General features: G+C 24.4%; 2 protein-coding genes across 7 annotated transcripts in view; one reads left to right on the top strand and one right to left on the bottom strand.

Moving 5' to 3' along the window:
• Nucleotides 1-22903, bottom strand: part of LOC126907347 (odorant receptor 46a-like) — a 101586-nt gene that overhangs the window by 54330 nt on the left and 24353 nt on the right. The window lies entirely within an intron of this gene.
• LOC126907346 (trace amine-associated receptor 1) overlaps nt 1-22903 on the top strand; it is a 326541-nt gene that overhangs the window by 285205 nt on the left and 18433 nt on the right. For 4 of the 6 annotated variants that reach the window (XM_050688557.1, XM_050688556.1, XM_050688555.1 and 1 more), the window contains exons 2-3: nt 21735-21974; nt 22045-22170. In XM_050688557.1, coding sequence (XP_050544514.1) covers nt 21753-21974; nt 22045-22170 — 348 coding nt within the window. In that variant the 5' untranslated portion in view covers nt 21735-21752. Of the gene's footprint in view, nt 1-3451; nt 3662-8626; nt 8688-21734; nt 21975-22044; nt 22171-22903 lie in introns of those variants that run through there. The other 2 variants (XM_050688553.1, XM_050688552.1) reach the window with 2 other exon arrangements.

The raw sequence follows: 22903 nt of genomic DNA, 5'->3' as shown, positions 1-22903 counted from the left end.
TTTTAATGTCTTTAATTATACAGTAACTGAAATTGTAATTAACTATTATTAATATGACACTATTACATTATGCAATATTTGTGTTTTAAATTAAATTTACACAGTATATTTTATTTTATTTATAAAGTATGATTAAGAAGACGTATAGTTAATTTATCAAGTCATTTGTGAGATACCATAAAATAGTTACTCATTTTTTTAAACCAACATAACTTCAACTAGTTAGAAAAAAACATTAGCAAAAATCATAAAATAAGTATTTATTCGTGTATTATACTTATAAATCAAAGAACTACTAATCAGAATATAATTAACAAAATAGGAGTTGATGTTGCTTTAGAAATAATCTACCAATTTCTTAGAATTAAATATATCTATAGATTTGCATTGAAACGTTTTTTATGATAAAATCACTATCAGATATCATTTATACTTGTCCCAAATATGCTACATCCCCAGTGTCACGATTCCCCCTAACAACCATTTTTTATATTACATATATTTTTCAAAACTAAATGACACTCTATTATTGGGTTAAAATTTTGGATTATACATTTTTAACTTAAAAATACTATAACTTTTTGAAAAATGTATGTACAATACAATGTTTTTATGAGAAATAATATTTATAAACTTCTTTTATTCGACATACTTTTTTTTTTAAATCAGTCCGATTAATTAAATGGTCCATTTCCCTTAATACAAGAGGGGTTTAAAACTTAAAAATGCATATAGAAAGTAGAACTTTTTCAACTTAATTTTTGATAGTATTCCGAAAATACTGAAACTTTTATATATATATATATATATATATTAAATTAAAGCTTATGTAATATATTTTATAATGAAAAAAAAAAATTCGGACTTTATTTTGTTTTCATGGTGAAAACAGTTATCAAACTTCATAAAAAAAATACAATTTTTGTAAAAAAATTCTTTTTCATATTTTTAACTTTATTATGCTATAACTTTTTGAAAAATGTATGGATCAATATAATTTTTTTTTTTTTAGATGCATGTTGTCTTTACCTATCATTTAGTAATTATTTTTTTTATAAATCTGACCCTTCACCTGCCCACAGAGGGGGATTTAAAATGACAACTTTTTTAACTTAAATTTTGAAAGTGTTCCGGAACTGACACTTTATAATATTACTTTTAAAATTAAAAATAAACATTTTCACAAAACTATATCTTCCATTTGTAAACCGAAGTTTAAAATTTTTTTTTTGGTATAAAAAATCACTGTTATATAATTTTTTATTCCTTTTTTTTTTTTAGTTTTTTATGTTTATTATTTAGATTAAGTGGTATGTTATATGATTGGGAGGGGTGTAATCACTTATATAACCCTCCCATCATTACAAAAAATAATTTAAGTGTTAGTTATAAATACTTACAGCTTTTAATACCAGTCCAATAGGTATATTAATAGAAACGGGTTTGTTTTCCAAAAAAAAAGTTCTAGCAAACAAGGTAACGAAAAAGTGATTCTTTTAATTGCCACTATAATCCACTCTATTTCTATTATAATAAGAAAATCTCTATGGTATTTTTTAATTTCATATAATTCTGTATTTATCAATTATAACTATTTTATTAGCCGAATATCTTATACCTTATAAGGGTGTCAATTTTATTTTTCTAAATAGCAATAACCATATTTCACTAGCTAAAAAATAAAAAAAAATCTAATAATTAAGAAAATGTGCATGTGAAGTGTGGGTTATGTTATTTTTATCATTAAACTAACACGGTCTTTCTCCATTTAATGTTTAAAAATGTTAATCATTTTTTTCATTTTTTTATTCATTCGATCATTTTTTATTGTATTAAGAAGCTAAATGTGAATATTGTAATTTAAAATTCAAGAAATATATTATATTAAAAAATAACGAAAATAATTTTCTTAATAAATTAATATCTCAAGAGAAATCAAGTGGATAATATTTTAAAGAATCCTATATACAACAACTTATAACTTTACCGTAAAAATAACAATGATAAGTCGTGAAATATCAATTACATACTAAGTTTAATTATTGTAGTAAGTATATATTCATGTATTAAACTTGAAACTTTAAGAAAATTGATAAAATGAGGATATAAATTAGGAAATAGGAATTTCATGTTGCTTTTGAAATAATTCAACACTTAAAATCACTCTAAAAATCAAATACTATCTACAGATTTGCAAGGAAACGTTTTTTATAACAGTGATTTTAATCACTAGACAGATATTATCTTTACTTATCCCAACTATACCGCAACTCCAATGTGTTGGGTTTTTTTAACTTATGCTTGTACATTCAATTTTTATTAACACAAACAGTTATTTGAATAAAACAAACTAAAGAAGGAAATTTTTTTTCATGTTATCAAAGAAAAAAAAGAATTATTATTTAAGAAAAGTCAAGTTAGTTTTTATTTTTGTAACGATGAAAAAAAAATTATTTAACTAGATACCATTCTAGAGTTAACTGAACTAAATAATTTTTATTTTTACAATAATTTAATATTTTCAACAATTTCTGAGAAAAAGAGTGTCCAAAATCGATCATCCTTTATATCAATGACTCTATTAATACTTTATCTATAAACCTAATACAACGCCTTTTTGTTAATTCTGTTTAAAGGTTTCATTTATACTAATTGTAAGAACACTTATAACTATGATTTTACCACATATTATAGGCGTTTTATTTCCATTTACTTAAATAGCGTTACATATTAATTAGCATAGAGGAAGATGCTGATGTGACAATTCTACTCGTCTGTAGCCTGGAGCTACTGACGTCGAACTAACAAAGGGCAATAGTATTTGAGTACCGTTATAGACGTAGTTTCAATGCTATTATTTTCGTCTTATTTATATTATTTATAACTTAACTTGTTTTATTCAAATACTCGTCTATCTAAAAATAGATTTTATAACATTAAATGCATCATAAGAGGTAAAATTATAGCTCATCAAAAAGTACTACCTAGGGTGTTATCGCTCTGTTGTTTATTATCATTATGTATGTATATTATTTTATTTCAAAGATTTAAAAATAGATACATCATTTTCGCAGTACTTCACTTCCTCTATTATGAAAATGTGTAATCGAGATTTTTTCATCTACTAAACCATATTTTAGTAAGTACAATGGTCACTATATACCATTGTTATATTGTGTAAAAACATTTTGCTTTCACAAAAGCAAAACGAATTTCTTTATCACTAACCTAAACTTAATTTAAAATTTAGTATAATCAAACCTTTCATTTTTACGGTTAAGTTAGTTATACAGATTAAACATTTCTATAAATGCATCGCAGTGGTAAATTTAATAAAATATTTATGTTATCTAAACGTAGAGTTTCTGAATACTTAATTTTGTCAATATTTATTTAACTGAAAAATACTTTTTCAATAAAAAATATCTTATTCCAGCTGCCAGCGAATAAAATCGCCTAGGATAATCTCTGGTTGGAAATTTACTTTAATATACGACATACATGCAAGTCGTCTGTTGAACGCTTGCGCTTCGGTCCTTTCGCAGTTTAAATTGACGATCCTACTGGGAGATCAGCAGTACAATCTCTGCCGTTTTACTCGTATGTTTATCGTCTAACACTCTTAAGTCGGGAACATAACGAGTTGTGGAAATAATATTACGTAAGTACATAAATGTAAAATATTTTCGCTATATCATAATATTAAAATAACTTAAAGAAATAATTATTAATGTATGCAAATACATATGTGGATTTTTAAATATATTAAAAATAAATATATATAAATACCATAAAACTTCTAACTAATCATTGGGTATAATTTATAAGAATAATATAAATAAATATTATTAAAATATTATGTACCTATAAAACTAACTTACTATTAAATTTAACGTATCTTTTATAAAGTTAATGTGTTTTTGTAGACATACTTCTACACATATATAACACTTAGTAAGTAACTGAAAGTGAGTTTTGTCTATACTATTATAACTATCTGTTTTACTTAATTTTTTGGAAGTAATATTTGAATTATTAATAATTGAAAACTGTTTTTACAATAATTTATTTTAAATATTTAGTATAACTAAAATATTGATTTATCAAATGTTTTCAAAATAAAAAAAAATTGAAATACTAAAAATTGTAAATAAGTATTATAAATAATTTATACAAGAAATTACGACTTTAGACAGCAAAATTGTACTGAGTTTAATGACAAAAACAAATGTCTGTATTTCAACATTTATTTTATCAGTTAGACACAAAAGAAAAACCGGTAATAAAATATTATTCAATTGAAAAGTATTTTATTTTCTTCATGAGATACATAAATTATTTGAGTCATCCAGTTGCTTAAACTTTATCTATTTTTTTGCTTTTCTTTGATTATTCGATTAATCAAGAAAAAGCAAAAAAAACGATTTGATCACGAGTTTTTTTTTAACACTCATTTATTTGCAGATAAAGTTATTTTCAAGACTTCCTGGATTACATTACCTTTCTCTGAATTACATGAAATAAATTGTCGAGTTACATCTGTTTTTTCACTTATGACTTATGATTTTACTAGAAATACCAATACAATTGATAAAATTCTAAACAACTTGAGTTATCTGTCACTTGGGTACATTAAAGGAAAAAATGTTCTATTGGGTTTATTCGAATAGCCTTGCGTAATAATAAAACACGATCGTATTATGCAGTGAATAACTTTTGACATATACGGAAATCTATATCCGTACATAAAAAAATGTTCGCTGCTAAAACCTATTTGCACCGACAAAGCCTTTTACTGTCATCGGGTAAGACATAGCCCTTGGCCGCCCTGAAGTAATGCCTCACGGCAATTACAGGGCAGCCAACAATATGTTGAACATAAAAAAAAAAGGTTGAGACATAGCCCAAAAATTGTCGAAAAATGTTATCTACGTGTGTCATAATGTATATTATTGGTCCAAAAGTTTTAGAATTTATTGCACTAAAAATANTAAAACACGATCGTATTATGCAGTGAATAACTTTTGACATATACGGAAATCTATATCCGTACATAAAAAAATGTTCGCTGCTATAACCTATTTGCACCGACAAAGCCTTTTACTGTCTTCGGGTTAGACATAGCCCTTGGCCGCCCTGAAGTAATGCCTCACGGCAATTACAGGGCAGCCAACAATATGTTGACTATAAAAAAAAAAAAAGGTAGAGACATAGCCCAAAAATTGTCGAAAAATGTTAACTACGTGTGTCATAATGTATATTATTGGTCCGAAAGTTTTAGAATTTTTTGCACTAAAAATTNTTATCTACGTGTGTCATAATGTATATTATTGGTCCAAAAGTTTTAGAATTTATTGCACTAAAAATAAAATATTCAACAAAAACTTTTTACTTTTTTATTTTTAAAACGCTACTTAATTATATAATTCTCATATGCTTTAGTAGTTTTAATTAAGTTTTAATTATATAGCAGTGAAAAATGACGGGTTTAAGTACTTGCTCGGACAGATGTCACAGCATTTCTTAAAACAAGTCTACTTAATTAGTATACTGAAAGCTCATTTTATTTTTTCTTTAGCAGAGATTATTATTAAAAATGATTTTTTCTTCATTAGTTTATTACTCCCTATAGTATTTTCAAAATCACATGAAGATAATTATGTGGTAAAATGTTGACTCATATTAACGTTTAGTGTTAAATGGACGGAGACATTATAAAACGTTTTCTTGGAAGTTTATAAGTTTTTGACGAAAACAAAAAACTTTTAGATTTAATTTTCAAAATGTTTCAGTTATTGAGTGTTCATAATTATTCTTGTTGACCGATTTTCATATTAATTATAAAAAATATTTTTTAGTATTAACCTCTATAACTATTTATCAACTAACTTAATTCATAAAGCTTATACTTGTAATATTATTATTACAATTTATTGAAGTTTTAATTCTTATAAAATAAAATAAGCAACATTAAAGTTTGACTAATCATTCAGAAAAATTATTGAAAAACTAAATGTTCCTTGTACATACCTTAAGTTTATTTTATTATTTTAATATTGCATTCATTATTTCTTAGAATATAAATCAATATATTTACCATTCAATCAGAAATTAATTCTTTTAAAAAAATTTTATTTTTTAGTAACTTAGCGCGTTAAATGAAAAAATTTAAGCACTTTCATCCTTACCTTAGATACATACTGATTTTTATTCATTCAAACTAATATTGTATTTTTATTAAAAAATTCCAGTAAAAAGTGAAAAATAATTTTTTTTTACTAAATACACATTATTTTATAACTTTGATTATGCAATATTGTTTTAGTTACGTATAGCAGATTATATGAGAAAATAATAAAATACTTCCTTTATTTATTTCAAATTTAACGGTGAAAATATATATATTTTTTTAATCTAACAACCAAATTTCTATTTAGTGTCAGCAATTTCTAGTAAAAAAGTTTTTACTGAAAATCAATATGATATATTTTTAAAAAGAAACAAAAAGCTTCATTAATTTTTAAAGGGACAATCGACTATTCCTTCGAAAATTAACAGTGTTTTATGTAGTATACTATACATAATATATTGATAATTAATATAAGTATCTTCTATTAATTTTAATACAAAAAAAAAAGGATCATTTACCAAGATATTTTATGAAATGATAAAGAATTATAGTGATATGAAATTCTAAAATGGTTTAGCAAAAAAAAAACCATATAATTGTTATTGATATATTACGCTTTTAAAAAGAAAAGTGATGAAAAAGGATAATTTAAAATAATAATATAATTTAAAAATATATATCTAACGATTAGATTTATTTTAAAATAATGTTATCTATTGATATATGATCTACGCTGGGAAAAACGGGACTAGATGTAACAATTTTTATAATTTTACTTTTAGTCATTTTTTTGGTTGAGTTAACCAAATTTTTATAAATTAAAAATTTTAAGCTATCATAAAATCATAAATTATTCAATAAATTTGTATTTTATGTACCAAAAAATTAGACATAACTTCAACATGTCAAAATGTAACAAATTACTCCAAAATACACTGGAACAATTATTGTGGGTGCTACAACATCCCCCAAGTACTAATACCTTAGTATTTTATTAATACTAAATTTTTAAATTAAAAGTTTTTTTTTATTTTATTAGTATTCTACTAATAATAGTATTAATAGTATTAGTTATATTAATTACTACTACTCTAAAGCATTAAGCATTTAAAGCATTTACTCTAAAGCATATATCTATATCCCATCTTCGCAGTAACTGCCAGGATGAGATAAATTTTTACTTTCAAGGGAAGTTGCTACACTATAATTTTTTCAAATATATTTTTCTAAAAATAGCAAAGATATTATAAAATATAATTTTATTAAATTATTATAACACACGAAAAATATCTTAAGTTTATATTTATTTATAGACATTGTTTTCGGGTTCAGTAATTTTCAAATCTAAATAAAGTAAATTAAACTAATTATATGAAATTTTCTGAAAAAGGCAATTTCTTTATAGGTAATATATACTGTAACAACTTACCCCCTTGAGATATAAATTTATGTAAAAAATTCCATATAATACTAGAAATGGAATTTTTTATATACAACGTTATAATACAAAAAAATATAATTATTTTTATAATTTCAAAATAGAAAATAAAATAGTATTACCCATTCATTTATTATTTAATATTAAATATATCTTAACTTAAATCTATAATCCGAAAAATAAAAAGCAAAATATCTACTAAATTTTGCTATCGATAAGTTAAAAGATAAAAAGGCGTATAAAATTTCATATAGTTAAGGTATAACCATTATTATCACGAAATATTTTAAGTATTAATTGATCAATGAAATCATATGATTTTCGTGGTGCTATTACTGTTTAAAATTAAACATCTCAATTGTAACAAGTTGCCTCTGTAAAAACTAGCCTCGTTTTACCCTACAACAGAAAGGGCACAAATCACTTTTTTATAACCACTGAATCGAGTGTAAAATTTCTTATAAAATTGTGTAAAAAAACCTAAAAAAGTAATTTCTTTTATTCATCATTAATATGTTATAATATCTTCATTGAATAAACAACGATGCAAAAACATTTGAACTATTAAATTTTTTTAATAATTCTTGGTAAGTTAAATTTAAAATTATTTTAAACAATCAATATAACTGTTATCAAATGTATCAAAATAACTCATAAAATATATTACTTAATCACATAAGCATCAAATGTGAAAAATAAAGAATTATAAGTTATATTGTATTTTATCCATAACGTTCTATTTTATCTAAATTAATAAAAACGATTATTTTTCTTTCTAATCCTATGTTGAGTTTATTTTTAATTTATCCATTAAGAACTCATTGGCTTAATTATTATGTTTAACTTATTACTAATAAATTTGACTATAAATTGTTCATTTATTCTATTCTGTACTATATTGTTAAGTATTTATACTTATAATACTTTAACACGGTCAATGTGAATAATAAAAAAAACTATTTAAAAATTGTTAATATAAAAATAATAATTACTAAACTCTAAGTTGTTTATAAAAGAGAAAACTAGTTATTATTGTAATATTTTTTTGATTTTTCCAGACTCATGGAACTTAATGATTTTATCATATTCGCTGTACTAAGAGCGTTTCAGTTGAAATAAGTGATTACTTTTTATACACAAACAAACACAATTAAATGGAACGCAGACTATTACATAAAGTTATGAGTATATAAAACTACCACTGTTCAAAATCACAATAATTTATCTAGTTGATAAACTATAACAATTTCTTGGAAATATTGAAAGCATTCATGATACATATTTTTATTTACTAGTAAAACCAGTAAACGAAAATATGTTTTAGGAATCACCTAAAACATGGTTTTATATNGAAAATATGTTTTAGGAATCACCTAAAACTTTAGGTGGTTTAATATTTTGATGAAAAAAACTGTGTTTGAAGGTTATGATTATGTTTACATTTTATCTTTTCCTTGATGGCATATTTATGGGAATTTTGCCAATGCAGAGTATAATTTATGGACTATTTTCTTTGGCGAGCTTTTAAAACGATCTCTTACTAAATATCTGGTGAATGTCAACTAATAGACATTTAACGGCTTCAGTCAGCATTATTTTTTCATCGAAGACTTAATTAATATAATCTCAACAAAAACTTAGAATTTCACAGGTTTACTTAATGATATGTTCTATTAGCTTAAATATATTTAAAAAATATACATCTGATATACAGTCAATAATTCTACAAAAAAAAAAATCGAATGTTATAAGGCAGGATTTTTATAGAATGTCAAAACACATAAAGCTTTGATACATAGATGAAAAAATAATGACTCTCTCCCTTGAGTCTTGTGATACATCAGGCGTATGCCGCCATTGATTTAAATTTAAACAAATTGTATTTGTTTACAATGTTAAATAAATGTATAGTAAAAAAATCACACACTTTATATACTACTTATTCTATGAATAATCTAATTATTAATATTTTATGGATAATTTTCTAAATAATTAAAATAATAAAAACAAAGTTTATTTTTAGTACCAAGCTAAATACATTTTTCTCGTATGTTATTCATAAAAATGTTAAATGGTAATTATTATTGACTTATGTTTTATAACTTATATTTAAATGATGTTTTAATTTACCAATTTATCTTTGAACAACGTTTTTTCTTTCGAGGTTTTTCAAATAACTTTGGGTAAATTTATAAACAAATAGCTTTTACGCTTTTCAAGTTGATAAATCAAACCAGAATTTATCCATTGCCTCGAATTTAATTCATGACAAGAAAGTTTTTAATCGTTGCAGATTGAAAAGTAGTGTCAATTAAAATTCAATCAACAAAACTTTTACAGTGCATAGTCGTATGGGCTCAGATATTTATTTTTCGACAAACATGATAGAAAGGTTTTGAAGTTCGCGCCGTACGCAAAAGTTATTCACGAAAAACAAACCGCAACCAATAACTGGGATTAAAAAGATTTCCTCTTGTGGTTTGCAAAAAGGAAACGACTTTATGCATTGTTGTTCGACGAACCCAGACGCCGATGCCTTATAAAACCATTACAATCCCTTTCCGTTCATACTGTTGCAGTTTTAAAAGCCTCGACGATTTATATATTGAAATAAAAGACAAAGCTAAGAAATTATAATTATTGTGGACTGTTAATTTTTCTTTATTTAATTTTTTCGAGAACTCATAATCTGTACCATATGCATTGCAAAATTACAATTTCCTCGGTTCTAGAGAAAAATAATTTTATTTCATTAATAACTATACGTTTAAAACGTAAACGACTTTGTATGACAAAAAACTGCACTTGAATATTTATGCATTTATAAAAAAAATATAAAGACAAACATTAGTGGACTAAATAAATCATTAATACCTGTATTATTTTAATAATAACATAATATTTCTTGATTTATTAGTTATTAATTACTTTTTTAATTCATCCCTTATAGACATATTGACGGTTGGGTTTGATATTCACTGTTAAATTTGAAAAGCATTTTATGATTATTCATTATTTTTCATCTCTTTTAAACCACAACATTCTTGACAACATAAAGCATAGATAAGTCTTATCACTCCTATCGGATTACAGTTAAATAAATTTAGCACAGTTAGTGAGCGGCGTTTGCGGGTCCGTGTCTTCTCATCGTAGCTGTTTGATGTATTTGGGCGACGCTACATTTTTTTTTTTGTCTTTTCGCCAATTTATCAGCGAAAACACCGTATTTATTTTTTTGGTTATTATAATAATAATATCTAAGTTAGATAATTGAATAATTGATGATGTCCCTATTAAATTTCCTAATTTTCTTTAAAGAATTATTACGCAAAAAGTTGTTTGTAATCTATAAGAATGAAACAAAATTTGTATTATTATGACATGCATTAGTATTTCAAATAGTCTAATATTGGTAATTTTCTCCGTCTATTGCACATACCACATATACGTATTATGCTATGCATCATTATTTAAACTATTTAAATATAAATAATATATTGTTTAATATTATCTAAATGAAATCGTACACGATTTCCTTGCATAAAATTTGAAATTAATTTTTATTGACAAAAATGTGCAAGGGATATCTTCAATATTGTTTTCTTTTAATGTCAAACTGTCTGCAGTATAACCTAATGTAAACGCGACGTAGTCAATTGTACCACATTATTATTGTTTCCTATGTTCTTATTTGATATGTCGGAGCAGTTGCTCTTTTAGGTATATTATTTTTTCATTTTCACTTCATACTTGTATGTTTCACGGTGTTATACAAAAAAAACAATTTTCAAACTACTGAACCAATGTGGATTAGTAAATGATATTTGCCTTAGACAATTCAAACTGAAGGGAAAAGGTTCAAAATTCATCGAACACTATTAGATCCGGATAGTATCCGCCCTCAAACCGGCACCAACGGGACAATTTTTTGCTGACTTTTTGCTTCCCTAGGGATTTTATCAAAATAACACGTGTGTGTCACGTTTTTATCCCAAAACAATACCCAGAGATAATGGAAATTACAAAAAAAAATAAAAATGAACACTTTTTCGAACATATTTCTTAATAAAAACTATAATACTCTTTAAGTTTTCTTACCTAAAATGTTTAGAACTCTATATGGGTTTGTTCCACATATTTCTATTATTACTTCATATTTCTTTATTTATTGTAATTATTTATTCATCTTTAAATAACGATTTTAAAACAGTCAATGTCCTACAAACATTATCAATTCTATTTCTTTACTGTGTAATTTTGTAAAAATTACAACACACGAGCAACACGAAAAATGTTTAAATCTTCAACGAACGCACATTTCAAATTATTCCTATGACTAATACAATTTTAAAGAATGTATTTTTAAATTTCTGTTATTATGTTTGAACAATGAAGTTATAAATTACAAGAAATTATAAAAAATTGAATTTACTCTTCATGCGTAATATAGTACTTTATAAAAGACATTATAATTTTATAGATTACACTGTACGAAATAATTCAAAAATTCCCATACGGAAATATGATATGTTTATCACTAATATCAAACATTTCCTATACATCGAATGCATTGATAATTTCCCGTACATCTATGCAAAAATTCGCACAATTTTTAAAAAAATGTATATATGTTACCAAAGGGTGACTTCATTTAACACTATTAATGGTATGTAATTGAATAAGTCAGAAAAGTCAACTTATTGTAAATTTTATGAAAAGATTATTTTTCTAATAATAATAAAAAAAAAGTAGTAGGTTAGTAACATTATTATATACATTAATTGAATATTTTTTGTAAATTTGTTAAATTTAACCTCGAGAAATTATTATATTAAATAAACATTTTAAAAATAATGTTTACTTACGAGTTAAATTATTTAAGCTGTGAATTTTTCTTTCCTCGAACAATAGATAAAAGTCAATAGTTACTAAATTGAGCGTATTTCAATTTTATTTAACATAAATGATTACTCAATTGTAAAATAATTATACTAAGACATTTCAAAGTTATAAAATCTTAAGTTAAAATATGTATATAAAAACTAATTTGGATATAACCAAAAATACTTTTAAAAAAATGGTTATTACATGACATTACACAAGGAAAAAAGTCTAAAAATAATTCTAAAATCGGATTGTTGAGATCAAATAACATGATTTTCTAAAATAAATATTATTTCTTTAATAAACCAAACGCTTAAGATATTCATTTAGGTACCTAAGGAACAATGTAACATACTAGTAATATAATTTATATTTAAATATAATAAAAGTTGACATTAAAAATAAAAATTGTTATAACACAAGAATAGCAATTCACATTAATCTTATACTTTTAAAACGGCGCGGTTTATTTAATGTAATGGATCCAGCGGTTTTTTTATATATGAAAATTTGTCTCAATTATTTATGTGTTTCTTATTAAATTATGTATTCATGTTTCGTAAAATTAATATTTTTAGTTGTAATAAATTTTCAGTTTGTTTACAATAGTCACTGATAAATAAAAACTTTGACGTTTTATTCACAAATGATATTTTAAAACAATTATTTAATTCTTTATCAAGTCACATAGGATTGTTTAGTTAATCCGACCGTTTTGAATTTATGAACGATCTAATAAAAACGAAATGTATCATTTGCTACCTATTTAAAAAAACATTTGTATCGTCAGTTTGATTTGATATCTTGTTTTTTCTATTACTCGATTTTTCAAATAGATTTTATATTTATATGTTTCCCATACGAAATAATAAGTGAAAAACGAAATACAACGCATTTGACGTAGTTCACAGGAAAAGAGTCTTATTTTCAGTTCATAAATCTTTTCGAATAACAAACTAAAATAAAGGACAAAACTAGACGAAAATTTAAAGTTTGTCGTCGTCATTCTACTTTTCAAACACTTACAACTACATAAAAAATACAATACACAATAATTCACTTTTTTTTGTTAAGTATAAAGATATCTGCGTATTACATTAAATCAAAAATAATCGTATTTTATTATATAGCTTGCTATTTTAATGTTTTTTATATTAAAAGCAAAGAAAAATCTGGTATATTTTTTTAATATTCCAAATTTTTCTAAAAAATATAAGACTTTGTAATTTTTTCATAAAAGATAAAATTTATAGTTTTTTTTCGAAGTTTATTTTTTAAATAATTGCTTAGGATATTATTATATTAAGAATTTTGATATTATTATATTAAAAAAAAATTAGTAAAATGACTAATAAAAATTGTTTATATAAAAAATAAAATACTTATTTATAGATGATTAAAATTATATTATTTATAAACTTCGTTTTTTAACATTGCAACTTGATCATCTTAAACCATTATAGACCTAACAATAAATTTCATCATTATTTAATACTTTTTATGATTTATGTCATGAAGCATTTATTTTTATAAACAATATTCGCATCCATTGACACATCCACTGCCTTCGTCTCACGTGAAAATCTCAAGAGAGTACTAAGTGAATAACCGATCTATTAAAATGTGCTTTCATATTTTTAAGCTCCTAATGATTTTTAGTCTCTTGGGTTTTGATGCATTATAAAGATTTAATAACTGTACTACATCAAGATAAACATATCAGGGTTTTTTCTGTTGTACCATTTCCTATCTTCTTCCTTAGTATTGATTTCGTTTTGCCATTTTTCGATATAAAACAGATAAGTTCAATATTTTCAATCGAAATTACTCAATTTGAGAAATTAAAATTTTGTTATCAGTTTTGTACTCATAAATTGAAATAGATATTTCATGTACATATACTCAAAATATATGTTTTTTTTTTTTTTATTGATTATTTTATGGCTTATAATTATTATGATCTCAAAGATTGTATAATAAAACTACACAAACACAACTAATATAAAGGAAATATTACATTGTAAGAAATTATCCGAAAATTCCCATACTCAATATGATATTTTTAATACACACGTTATTTTTAAACACAAGTAGTGTCATTTTGACATAAAGTATCGAAAATTCGTAAAAAAATATAATATTTTCTTAACTATATATCAACATGTTTCTTTGCACTATACGCGTTAAAAAATTTTACTTCACGTTTGTGAAAATTCGGATATATTTTTTTAAGGTGTACATGATTGATAAGTTTCATTTAAAGATTTTCTTGAAATATGAATTGTGGTTTATCTTTATATATTAAAGGATCATTTTTTTTTTTTAATGTGATATCCACTTTAAACAAATATTTAATCAAAACGAATTGAATCAATTTTTTATTAAAAAATGACAATAAGTACTTTTACTATATTTGTTTAACACATTTAGAAGTGTTAATCGATTGTCAAGATTGTGTCTCAGTAGGGTTGGTTTGGATGGAATTCTCTATTATAAAAATGTTAATGTATAAAGAATATTTTTTTTTATATAACCACCTTGTGAAATATCCTGTGCAACACCACTGATAATTTCATTATTTAAAGTTTATATTTATTATAATTTTACTTGGTATTAAGTAATATTAAAATTTTGTGTCTCTGCGATATACTAAATAAGTACACATTGAAGATATAACATAACTCTCAATGTACATAAATATATTTAACCTTCACTCAACTTGATGACGGTTTTGTTGAAATATAAATGAACTGACGAAACTGAAGTCAATAACTGTAGCAATATTAGTCCTTGAGCTTTATTTTTTTAACTCATAGCTTAAAATCACAATTTCCATTCAACTACCGAAGCAATAAAACTTGCCACTAGAATACATTGCCACTCTTGTGCTTAAAGTTCACATCATAGTGGTAATATATATATATATATATATATATATGAAACATTATTCCTTTCCGTTTTTTTTTTAATATGAGTAATATAAAATTTAAAAAAAAGGAAATGATTATTTATGTACATTTATACAAGTCTCCATAAGTCATAAGATAAATAAATGAATGTCGCAACAGTAGTAATTAAACACGAGAAATATTATTTATATATAACAATTTAAGTAAACAATGTTTAAAAGCACTCCATTGAATTCATTTTCTATTATACAGTCTTGTGAGTTATAAATTATATTATCTCGTTCTTATCTTTTTAAATAAAAAATTTTAATTTAGAAAAGCTCTCAGTACTTTTAAAAAAGCGCGACGGAGTCATTAAAAAAATTAAAAATGGGGCCAATACAGGAAAATTTTATACGGACTCACGTACAAAGAGAATCGCCAAAATATTAGCATTTATGCCGTGCTAATAAAAAATTTACATATAAATAAAATGTCAAAATTAAAAGTTGAGTATCAAAGACTTAAATTACATTTTCTAGGATTATAATTGATATATATATAAAATATGGTCTATTATTAATAAGAAAAAAATTATACATATTTTTATCTATAATAATACATATGAATTGAAATACAAAATAATATATATATATATATATATACAGGGTGGCCCACCACTCACTGACAACTTAAATAACTTTTGATCCAGTTAATATTTTTAGTTGATTTTTTTTTTAAATAATAGTTATACGTTAGGTCTATAGCTATATCTCAATAATTAATTTTTTTACATTTTATTAAAAATATTAATTATTTTTAAATTTTAAATAAAATGTAAAAAAAAAATCTAAGATAGCTATTTTGTAGAGTAGAATTTAAGAAAAATTTTAGTAAAAAAATATCTTATTAATATTCAGTAGTAAATATTCTGTAGCGTTTTGAAGTTTGTGAAAATTTGAATTTTCATGTACTATTTTACGGTATTAAACATTGAAATACGTATTGAGAAAAGGACAGAAGAAAACGCTATCTTTTCAATATACTTTTGAATGAGAGTGATAAGTAATAATTGCCTTATCTAATTTCTTATCATGGTATTTATGCCAAGTTTGTAATGTATACACACTATCATCATATGTATACACAGTAATCATGAAAAGATAGCGTTTTCTTCTGTCCTTTTCTCAATACGTATTTCAATGTTTAATACCGTAAAATAGTACATGAAAATTCAAATTTTCACAAACTTCAAAACGCTACAGAATATTTACTACTGAATATTAATAAGATATTTTTTTACTAAAATTTTTCTTAAATTCTACTCTACAAAATAGCTATCTTAGATTTTTTTTTTACATTTTATTTAAAATTTTAAAATAATTAATATTTTTAATAAAATGTAAAAAAAATAATTATTGAGATATAGCTATAGACCTAACGTATAAATATTATTTAAAAAAAAAATCAACTAAAAATATTAACTGGATCAAAAGTTATTTAAGTTGTCAGTGAGTGGTGGGCCACCCTGTATATTGATAGTAATGTACATTACAATTCAATGCAATTAAAATATATCATTTAATTATTGCGTTCGTGGTATAATATCAAATAGAAAATTGTAAAAAGTTTAATATTGTCAATAATATTATTGTCCTTAGTTTGTTCATTAACTAATAAAATAACTTTTAATAATTTCTTTGGTGTCAATGAAATATCTCTAATTATGTATAATTTGAATTTTTTTAAATCTAGTAAATGAATTAATTGAAATAATTTTGTACCATGTTATTTCTTCATATTTTAAGTATATATGAAGTATAGATTATCTGATCTTTACTTTCTTGTTCAATAATTATCGCTTTAAAAATTATATAAGATTAACATCGATTGTCGTCCTTGTTTTATAAAATGTATGAATTTTTTTCTAGTTGTTCACAATTTATTTAAGTTGGGATCGGTTAAAAATCCTCACAATACGATTTTCAAGAGCATCTATTATTTACATTATCTGAATTGTATATGTTATGTTTTTAACATTTATATTTTAAGTCGTCATTTATATTCATATTAATTCTCAATGTTTCTATTGTTTTTAATGAATAGTGATATATAAAACAGTAAGTTAAAGATAAATAGAGTAATAGTAATGAAAATATTAAAAATAAATAAATAAACAAACAGCTAATCTTGTCTCTTCAATTAAACAGATTTATTTGTCGATATCTTAGATTTTTAAAATGTTTTGTTTGTTGTACCAGTTAAAACGTTAAATCTAACTTTCTCCTTGCATCTGCACCTCCCCTGAGAAACTATTTACGATCACATATTCCCAGGATACGGTGAGAACTTACCCAACAAAACAGTATAATACACACGAACCAGAAACCTTACAACTGACTCATTCGCCGCTGTACAAAGGCCTCAAAACGTCACACGTAAACGTACAACTTTATAGCTAACGCCCTTTGTTCTACGCAAATACTGTTGTTATGAAGATGTAGATAACTGAGTGATTTCGACAAAATTCCCTACACAGCAGCTTTTAAAATATTATGATACATTAACAGAGGTTTTAAGTATTATTGATCGTTCATAAACAAGGAATAGAAACAAATGAATAGGTTATACCATATAACGTGTCCGGTATATTCTCAAATAAAAAAATCCACTTAATACATACATTAAAAATAAAATATTATGGCCGTTTGGATTTTATCCTAAAAAATTTAAAAAAATGTTATTTAAAAAAACAAACTGTTATTAATATTAACGATCAATTTCCCTCAATACAAGAGTTTGAGATTAATAACAGTTTTAATTTGTGACATTGACGAAACTAGAATTTTACATTAGCTAATGCGAAAATAAATTTTAGATTTTCGAACATCTTTTTTTAAATGATTATATAAAAAACTAGGAAGGCTTAGTTTTTGATCTGGAAAGAGATTTCAAAGAAAGAAAATGAAGTTAGCCCGTCCTCTCCAAAACTTTTGATTGAATTCGATCATTTCTAGTCAACTTCTGTTTTCTCACACTAAAAATAAGATTTGAGAAATTCAAAACTTTTTATTAACTACAGGAATGAAACAATTAGTTTAGAAATGTGTGATGTTTACTTTATAGTTTTTTTTTTTAATAATAATATCTTCATTAGTAAAACTCGAATTTTACATGAGTTAAACGAAAATATATGTTCATTATCTTGAATAATTTTATTGCTGTTAATCATTAACCAAAACTGTATTGTGCACATTGGTACCAAATAAAGTAGTTTTATAGATTAACATAATACTTATTGTTCGAGATTTTTATATCAATTTTAAAGTATGATTTCGCATAAAAGTAAATTAATATAGTCACTGTAAATAATACTGAAGAACATTGAGTACTCAGCATTACTTTAAATTTTATAATTTGTATAAGTTAATAGCTGTTACTGCTATTTTATAATATCAGTAACATGTATTTAATAGATGACTCTACGTATCAAATATGAGCATATATAAAATGATTACATAACAACCGATCAATGAAAAATAAAGAGAAGATATGTTACTGTGTACGTGTTACTTAATCTAGAGAAGCCATAAATGAATAGTAAAAATTGGCATTAAATATGTAGCATTGTGTCAGAAGTCCCATTAAGTTTAAATCCCAATAGTAAACAATGTTCTATACGTTTGTCGATTATTGTTGTATGATAAAACGTTTGTAACATCCCTCGCTATAAATAGAAACTGTCCTAAAGAAAATCTCTTGTATTTTAGGAGATCGAATAAAAATGGATTATGTACTCCAAAGAGGCAGTTCGGTTAAAATGGAAAGAAATTGTCTGTATTCTTCGAGTGCTATTTGAGAGCCTCGGGGGTAAATTTATTTGGTGTCTTGGCCAAGGTGAGGGGCGATTTGTTATTTTTCACCACCGGGTAACTAATACAACTCTCTAACGCGACCCGTTGCGCATCTACTCTGTATTATGTATAAGAATATTTTTTTGGCTACTGTTCCGTATTCTCGAAAAGAAAAAACGGAGAAATAAAGGGAGAATGAGAAAAATAAAAAAAAAAATCAGACAACCGGATAGGGTTCTTATGTTGACAGAGTGAATCATTACTTTTTACACACCCTTCAGCAGGAATCGAATAGAAGAGTTTGACTTTGCGTTTCAATCGATCAGTGGTGATCAGCATAGATTTTCGACAACTTCAAATAAATACTTCAGTTATTTGATGAACAAAGAAATATTTTTGGCTACATCACAGTATTTTTCTGTTAAAAAGTCATATAAACTATCCGTAGAATGAATTTTAAAATATTACTAATTAATAGAAAAAAAATTACTTAACCAAAAAATAAAAACGTCGTAAAAGTAATAAAATATTTTTTTTAATGAATAAACTATTACTTAAAACAACTATTTAACAATAAATATACTCATTAAATTAATCTAATTCGTTTTAATATATTAGTCTACAGACTTAAAAAATAAAACAAAAATATCAGGAATATTAAAATAATTATGATTATGAAAACAGTTGCGATTTTCACTTTTAAAGCCACTTCCAAATACGATATAAATAAGCTTTTCATTAAATGATACTTCCCACTTACCTAGAAAAGTTATATACACCTAATTCAAACATATCGATTTTTAGCAGTAAAAATAATACCACTTACCAAAATTTATTTCGCTGATTTAATATTTCAGAAACTACCAAAAAGTGATAGATAGAAGCCCAAAACTTGTGAAAACTTAAATATGAACTTAAACTTGTTGTAGAATTCATCGCTTTCTTACATAATTTATTTAGCATTTCATCATAAGAAATAATAATCTATCAAATATTTTATTTCATTATAATAAATTTTATTTTTAACTTTATTTTGGCTATTGAGCCATATGTCAAAACTAGTTATTGTTATATTTTTTTCAACTCGATACAAAGTTCTTTTTTCTAACAAGCTTTTCATTCAAAATTGTACAATTTCTAATACTATTACTGTATTTTGCACCATTTTTACCATAATAATTTATATCTAACTCGTTAGATTTAAATAATAACACGTTAGGTAAATTTCATTTACTTCATTAAATTTCAATAGTAAATGTATTTTCGAGAATATTCGGTTGAAATTCGTGTGATGAACAAATTAGCTCTGATACTAAGTTAAGTAAAAGCGATTTCTGTTTCGGATTACAAAGTTTCTTCAAAACCGCCCTTTCGTAATATTAATATATTTTTGTCTTTTATTGTTATTTTTGTCTCATTTTCCTTCCATCAATGTATCTTAGTAACACTGAACACATGTACTATCTAACCCAATGATGTTTTTATTGAGCGCCACATTCGGCTATAGTCGTAAATACGGTCGAATGAATATAACCAAGTTACTTGGAAAGAAAAAGCATATATTTAATGTTATATACAAACGGGTGGAGTTATAATAAAAGTCCAAAAAGAGGAGTGACTTGGTGTGTAATATAATGGTCTGCGATTCTCGTATATACGTGTATATCAATAGGTTCTTAATGTGAGTTTTTCATTGATCACAAATCATTGTTACGAATGTTCACGTCACGGAGAAAAAAACGACGGATTTGTTATAAAGTTGCTTAGGGTTATGTATTGAAAAATAATTATTCTGAGTTATATGCATTTAACATAACATGACAAACTTGGTTTTTTTTTTGGTATAAATTTTATTTAAATTTTGAAAACCCTTTACAACAGAAAAAATCATTTATTCAGTGACCACAGAATATAAAGGTGTTTTAATAATGTAACGTATAATATTTAACATTAGAAAATATTTTTGCTCCGCTGGTGGGATGCTAACTCATAGAAAATTTCTTCGTTTTCTAAAATTTAGTTTAATTATCAATCATGAGAATAATCCTAACTCAATATTTTTTTCATTAATAATAAAGTTTTTATAAAACTAATTTAAATTAAATAGGTTCATATTATATTATTTACAGAAATACAAAACAAAATCTAGTATTTATTATTATTTTTTTTTTGTGATTATTCAGTTCAGTTGGTATTAAAACATTTTCTAAAATATTGATTTGGCTGAAATCAAGTATATTTACAAAGTTCTATGCTCTAAACATTTCTGATCGTATCGACTTATTTTCAATAATGATGATTCGTGATTTTATGACTTTTTGGATTTTTTTGTTACTGACTACAGTAAAAATACAATTAAAAAAATATATAATATTTATAATATATAATATATACATATATTTTTTTTACTTTTGGCGTGTAATTTTTCCTTAAACTTAACCATATCAAACTATTTTTTTGAAATTTATCAAACTGTGTACTGTTAAAAAAAGTTAGTTCTCTCTTGTGCACAATAATATTAAGTTTAATTATTTTTTCAGAAAGAAACCATGTAAAAAATGAGGGGAGGTAAATCTTCGGTGCTTACAGCACCACTGCTGTTCAATAGTAGTTGTTGGCATCCACGCATTTATTCAAATGGACTGGTACATCGCATAACCGTATCAGGTGTCACAGAAAGTGCCCTTGTATCGTTACTCACGTTATCAATATTAATTGCAAATTTGGTGGTTATAATTACAATAAATAGTAGCAAATATGCAAAATTTATACATCCACAGGTAAATTAGGAACCCTTTTAAGATAATAGAGACATTTATTTTGTCAAATAATAATCTTTGAATATTCTAGCCTCGGTATCTGGTCACGTCTTTAGCGTGTAATGATCTGGCCATTGGACTACTTGTTACACCTCTAGCTGCTTTTTCAGCTCTAGTTCATTGTTGGCCATACTCAGAAATCGTATGTCAAATACAAGTAAGTATAAGTAAAAGTATCATATAAGTATTATATAATATAACTATATCTTATGATTATAAAACCAAATTCGATAGGCAATATACAATACGAAAAATAAATTAATTTTTAACTCATAACTTTCCACTATGCGAATTGACGTAAATGTATGGACAATTTTGAGAAGAATAAATTGATACTTCCCTCATTATAAATTTTATAAAAAAATTTTGGGCCTACGGAAACTTTTAAAAGGCATCCTCCACCATCTTAGATTTACGTTTATAACTTTGTGATGAAACCAAAAGATGCATTTTGAAATTTCGTCCTGGGCGCAATGTTTGGTTGCTTCCGCCCTTGTTAGATCTGTTCCACTCTGTATAAGATGTACGCGATTAAAAAAAAAATGTAATAAGCAATTCTTCATATAAACATACCATTATTCATTTTTAATGTAGTATAATTATACAGAGAGTAATATGATGCTATAATCAATAATCAAATAATTAATATAATATAAAAAACGTGGTACATATGTTTTATTAAATGAGTGATTTGATATATGTCTACTAAGAACTGTGTCCAAATATGACTTAATCATTTAACTATTTTAATCCGCTGTTTTTTTTTTTTTAGTATAAAATAATATTATTAGTAGATAAAACTCCATATTATTTCTAAATATGTACAAAACTACTTACAATGATAAAACTTGTTTTTCTCAAATACAAAATAAATTATGCCAAATAAACTA

This window comes from Daktulosphaira vitifoliae, unplaced genomic scaffold (genome assembly GCF_025091365.1).
Source record: "Daktulosphaira vitifoliae isolate Bord-2020 unplaced genomic scaffold, ASM2509136v1 Scaffold_5, whole genome shotgun sequence".
In the NCBI taxonomy this organism is placed as follows: domain Eukaryota; kingdom Metazoa; phylum Arthropoda; class Insecta; order Hemiptera; family Phylloxeridae; genus Daktulosphaira; species Daktulosphaira vitifoliae.
The sequence above is the reverse complement of the archived record's forward strand: the minus strand, read 5'-3'. Positions and strand labels throughout refer to the sequence as shown.